This window comes from Anticarsia gemmatalis, chromosome W (genome assembly GCF_050436995.1).
Source record: "Anticarsia gemmatalis isolate Benzon Research Colony breed Stoneville strain chromosome W, ilAntGemm2 primary, whole genome shotgun sequence".
Lineage (NCBI taxonomy): Eukaryota > Metazoa > Arthropoda > Insecta > Lepidoptera > Erebidae > Anticarsia > Anticarsia gemmatalis.
Window position 1 is genome coordinate 2,290,698 of NC_134775.1, and position 6,362 is coordinate 2,297,059.

Genomic DNA, 6,362 nt, shown 5'->3' on the forward strand with positions numbered 1-6,362 from the left:
AAGCTACATGACACCACCAAGGAATGTTTAAATGCGTTAGAGAACATAAACATCGATATTCCTGTGTGGGGTCCAATTATCGTGCATTTATTATCATCGAAATTGGATGACAGTCACTTACGGTGACTACATACAAAACATGAAACATTCAAGAGAGCTTCCAGACTTAGAAGAGTTTATGGAGTTCCTGGAATTGAGGTTCATGACATTGGAAACATCCCGAAACAAAAAAGGGGATCTGAAATCAAATTATTCAACGAATTCGCAACACAAAAATTATAATAATTACAAGTCAACGAACTTTAAAGACGCAGAAAAGTGTACAAAAACCTATCATGCATCGCTACGAAAATGTCCACTCTGCAAAAACGATCATGCACTGAGGCAATGTCCTACATTTATAGACATGGATATTGCATCACGAAACCAAACGACAAACAAATTGAATTTATGTAAAAATTGTTTGTTTAGTCACGGCGGCAATAAATGCAACTCAACGAAAAGATGCCGCACATGCAACTTTAAACATCATTCCCTTCTCCATGATGATAATCTGAAAGGTCAACAATCTAAGCCATCCACCAGAACAGTAGCTGAGCGATCTTCCAATCACATAAACGGTGAACAAGAGATCCTGCTAACGACTCTTCAACTGAGAGTGAAAAACAAAGAAGGAGATTACGTCGTCCTTCGGGCGTTACTGGATCAAGGCTCTCAAGTAACCTTGATTACGGAAAATGCTGCTCAACGATTGAACTTACCCCGAAACAAAATGAACGCCGCTGTCACTGGCGTCGGGACTTCAATGGGCACGAGTAAAGGAATGATTCAGCTAGAATGTAAATCTATCCACTCTGATTATACATTCAGAACCGAAGCATTAGTAATGCGTAAGCTGATTAACAACCTGCCCAACTCAAACATCAACGTAGAAAATTGGACACACCTCCATAACATAAAGTTGGCGGATCCTAACTTTAACATCTCTGGCCCCATCGACATATTATTGGGGGCGGAAATATACTCTGATGTTATCCTAGAAGGAGTACTCAAGCACAGCAGTGAATCACCAGTAGCGCAACAAACGAAGTTGGGCTGGATTCTCTGTGGTGCAACAAAGCAATTTAACTGTCTAGTTACGCTGACAGAGCTAGAAAACATATCAAAATTTTGGGAGATAGAAGAAATTCCTTCGGACCCGAAACCTACACAGAAAGACGAATACTGTGAAAAGTATTACGCTGAAACAACAGAACGTTCGAACGATGGGCGATACATTGTAAAAATGCCAATGAAGGCTAATTATGAACAAACACTCGGACAGTCAAAATCACAAGCTATAGAACAATTTCTTCACTTAGAAAAGAAAATGGCGAGACAAGAATATTTTGCAAAATTATACAAACAATTCATCCAAGAGTACATAGAATTAGGTCACATGAAATCAGTGGCTACATCCGAGAATAAACTACAAACCTACTTACCCCATCACGGTGTGTTAAGGGAGAGCTCAACAACAACCAAACTACGAGCTGTTTTCAATGCTTCGATGAAGACTGACTCCGGCTACAGCCTAAACGACTTGATGGAAAAAGGGCCTAATCTTCAGAAGGATATTTTATCGCTGATCATCAAGTGGAGAAGCTATAAATATGTTCTAACGGCGGACATTGAAAAAATGTACCGTCAAATCCTTATTCATCAAGATCAACAATGTCTTCAAAAGATAATTTGGAGAAACTCTGTGAGAGAACCACTTAGAGAGATGCAGCTGTGTACACTTACATACGGCACCAAAGCCGCACCATTCATAGCTATGCGCACTCTACGACAACTGGCTGAAGATGAAGGCAACGCTTTCCCTTTAGCCCAAAAGGCACTGCAAAATGACTTTTATATGGATGACGTCACAACGGGTCACCATACCATCGAGTCAACAAAATTACTGCAAAAAGAGCTTTACGAGCTGCTGAAAAAGGGTGGTTTTGTTTTACGAAAATGGGCCACCAACGAACCATGTATTATTGAAGTATTACAAACAAAAGAGAAAAAACACACTTCCGATTTTAACTTCAAACAACAAGAGTTCAGCAAGCCACTGGGACTCGCATGGAATGACACAAGTGACACATTCCATTTTATTAGTACGTCACCAAACAATAACAAACCTGCACCGTACACGAAACGCAGGCTGTTATCAGAGATAAGCAAGATCTACGATCCGCTCGGTTGGCTGGCTCCGATGACCATACAAGCAAAACTCATTTTTCAAAAATTGTGGAATGACGATTGTAAAAACATTGGCTGGGACAAAAATGTACTGGCCACCATAGAAAAAGAATGGTTAAAAATTAAATACGATTTACCAAACATAAACAAAATCAGTTTACCAAGATGGATGAAAAATGAAACCAATAAAACAATCGAGTTACAAGCATTCTGTGACGCGAGCGAGCAAGCCTACGCATGCGTCATCTATAGCCGAACTACGTCACCGACTGGCGCATACGTCATTACGTTACTCGCAGCAAAAACTAAAGTGGCACCAATCAAGAAAAAGACTACAATACCAAAGTTAGAATTATGTGCCGCTGTTTTGTTAGCGAAATTAATTGAAAAAATATCGAAAATCCTGACAGATTACGATCTCAAGATATCCTGCTGGACTGACTCGAAAGTAGTCCTAGCATGGCTTCAAGGAAGTCAAACAAAATACGAGAAATACGTAACAAACAGAACAACAGAAATAATAAAAATCGTGCCTGCGATAAACTGGGGTTACGTGAAGAGTAGCGAAAACCCTGCCGACTGTGCAACAAGGGGACTGCCACCATCGAAACTGGTTGACTTTTCGCTATGGTGGGAAGGACCTCAATGGCTCAAGGAAAAAGAAAACCTGGACCCTACCTCAAAGGAAACTTTTACTACCATCGAGGGTTTTCAAACAAACTGTTACACGGCTAACAGTACGGAACCCATGACGAATAAAAATGAATCAATTAATTCATTACTTGAGCGACATAGCAACTTAGATCGTATTACAAGAGTACTCGCCTGGGTAATACGTTTCGCTGACACATTGAAATACAAAAGGTCGAATGAGCGCAATGAACCGAACTTGAAGGAAATAAACGATGCATTATGTATAATTATTAAATCTATACAAGATACTTATTTTGAAAACGAAATAACATCTCTCAAGAAAAACGGAAAATTGCCAAACAAGAGTACCATATTGAAACTTAACCCGTTTTTGGATTCCAATGGACTTCTTCGCGTCGGAGGACGTCTAAAAAACGCAAACTTACCAGAGGAAACCAAACACCCCCTTCTCATCCCCGGAGAAGGAAGGCTGACCCGTCTGATTATTGAAAAGGCGCATCAACGAACGTTACACGGTGGAGCAAGATTAACGCTAGCTTACACTAGAAACAAATACTGGATTATCAGCGGTAATCGAACAGTTAAGAAGATACTACGACAGTGCATACTATGCCGTCGTTACGCAGCAACCCGAACTGACCAGTTAATGGTTAACCTCCCTAAAGAAAGGATCACTCCCTCGAGACCTTTTTCACATAATGGCGTGGACTTTACAGGCTATGTGAATATAAAAATAAACAAAGGCCGTGGGATAAAAACATGCAAAGGCTATATTGCTATATTTATATGTATGTGCACAAAAGCCGTACATATTGAACTTGTGTCGGACCTATCGACGCAAACTTTCATAGCTGCATTAAGACGAATGTGTGCTAGAAGGGGAACTCCAAAACATATTTATTCCGATAACGGGACTAACTTCGTCGGGGCTGCAAAAGTATTAAAAGAAGAATTCCAACTATATAAAACAATGCTGTCGCCAGAGTTCTTTAGAGAGATCAACGACCTTCAAATTGAGTGGCATTTCAACGCTCCATCCTGGCCATCAGCAGGCGGTTTATGGGAAGCTGCTGTACGCTCTATGAAGGCACACTTGTGAACGGGTAATCGGACAACAGAATCTAACCTACGAACAGTTTACTACGCTTCTGACCCAAATCGAAGCGTGCATGAACAGTAGGCCGCTGAGTCCGTTATCTGAGGATGTAGAAGACCTGGATTACCTTACTCCCGGACATTTCCTCACAGGAAGTCCGACGCTCTCACTACCACTCAATACACCGACAGAACTAAAGTCTATAGACATTAGAAACAACTGGAAACTTATTGAACTTATGCGCCGACACTATTGGGATCGCTGGTCAAAAGAATATCTCCATTTATTACAAAACAGAAATAAATGGCAACAAACGAAAGAAAATATACAGAAAGGACAATTAGTTCTTGTGAAGGAAGACAATCTGCCTCCGGGCAAGTGGGCTATGGGCCGCGTGGTAGAATTGCACCCGGGTAGCGACAACTTAGTTCGAGTGGTTACGCTCAAGACACAAAATGGAGTACTGAAAAGACCCATAACGAAGCTAGCCCCCCTAACTCAACCTGAACATTGCAAGGACGAAAAAAGGACCTTTAAAACTCAGAAAAAGGTCAATAGTTTACTTATGGTGCTACTGGTAGCATTTACAACGCTATCATGTGGACTAGCATCACCCACGCAACATTTTAAAATAACTCCGTTACCTGAAAATCAACCTATCTATTTCGATCCTGTGGGAAATGTTCAACTTATACATGACGAGTGGAAACTACTGGTATACTACAACCTGTCAACATTCTGGCAAAGTACAAAAAAGGTCGAGAATTTCGTTAATCATTTAGTTCAACTATGCGACACGATACCCAACGAGCCATGCCACTCTACGATACAACAACTCAAGTTTGAAATGAACCAGTTAAATGAATACAACACTTTGTTACTGTCTCAACATCAACAACGAAGGCGCGGCTACGTTAACGGCGTAGGAAACCTTGCACGAGCCCTGTTTGGTGTACTGGACAGCGATTTCGCAGAAAAATACACTCAAGACATACAAAAAATCAAAACAAACGAACAATATTTACTACAACTGATAAGAAATCAGACACTTATTATCGAGGCAGAAAACAATATTTTGAAGAAAAATGAAGACTTTGTAAAAACGCAACTGGAAGCAATTCAGCAATATATTAACGATACACAACATTCTATGGCAGTCATCGAAAACAGATTCTTAATTATGAGAATGATGAGTGAGGTCAACGCTGGGGCGTTAACAGCCAGTTCGCTACTCTCAGTATTAAGAAGAAACCAACAAATGCTCTTAGATGCATTAACAGATATCTATAGAGGAAATCTCGATATGAATCTGTTCACGCCGGAGCAACTATCGGAACAACTCAATTACATTGCCGGCATTATATCGAAAAGATTTACGTTACCTATTAAAAACAGCAATGGAGCGGACAGACAGAATATTTACAAACTTATTTATGTCAAAGCCCGACTCACTGAACAATACCTACTTTTTGAACTACATATCCCATTACTAAGCGATGACGAATATACATTATATCGCAATATACCTATACCTATACCTAGACAGCACACGACTAACCAATGTCAGGTGATAGCAATAACAACAAAGTATATAGGAGTGAACTTTGTAAAGAATACCTACATACAGATAGAAGAGGCTGATCTTCAACAATGTACTACAATGACGACGGACAACTACATTTGCCACGCCTATACGCTAGTGAATGCAATCCCGATCTCGCGGGATCCCGATCTCGCGAGATCCCGTGTATTTTTTCGGGATCAATCCCGAAGCATAATATGACGAGATCCCGTTCGGGATTGTCGGAGAGGGCATTTTCAGCAGCTGGCTACATTGCAATAGATTTAAGATGCCGATTAGAAGCTCGTACTATTGATATGTCGCAGTAAGATAGATAAAGCCGTAACATAGTTATATCCCTAGGGATATAATTATACGCCGTAACATAGTTATAATGAGAGTTTGAAGATGTCGCCGGAGCCCCGCTTCGCGGGGCTCCTCCTTCTGGGTGGTTTAAAAAAAAATATAGTATATCCCTAGGGATATAACTATGTTACGGCTTTATCTATCTTACTGCGACAGATACACTTTGTATTTTAAGAGGCTACTTTCAAAATGCCATGTGATTACTTTTTATTTTGATCTCCTGGAGCTACACCTACTTTTTTGATTATGTTCATGTTATTACACCTGTTAATTATGTTACGTTGTTAGTAATATTGAAAAATAAAGGCTCTTATTTTCTTTCAAATAATAATTTATTGCATTCACCACACTATCACACACATATTACATTAAACAAGCCGTTCGAATTGTATTATTTTTACTAACTAGACGGGATCCCGAAAATCTCGGGATCCCGCGGGATTGATATTTGTGATC

General features: G+C 40.1%; 1 protein-coding gene across 1 annotated transcript; it reads left to right on the forward strand.

Moving 5' to 3' along the window:
• The first annotated feature begins 772 nt into the window (after positions 1–772).
• Positions 773–3,982, forward strand: LOC142985791 (uncharacterized). The gene is made up of 2 exons (XM_076134037.1): positions 773–2,966; positions 3,867–3,982. Exons 1-2 carry the CDS (start codon positions 773–775, stop codon positions 3,980–3,982), a joined length of 2,310 nt encoding a protein of 769 aa, XP_075990152.1.
• Positions 3,983–6,362: the final 2,380 nt, after the last annotated feature.

Excerpts from the sequence above, each read along its gene's own strand:
- LOC142985791 (XM_076134037.1), top strand. The coding sequence starts at position 773 with ATGAACGCCGCTGTCACTGGCGTCGGGACTTCAATGGGCACGAGTAAA. Across the intron at positions 2,967-3,866 it reads AAACTGTTACACGGCTAACA|AGTTCTTTAGAGAGATCAAC; the intron begins GTACGGAACCCA and ends TGCTGTCGCCAG.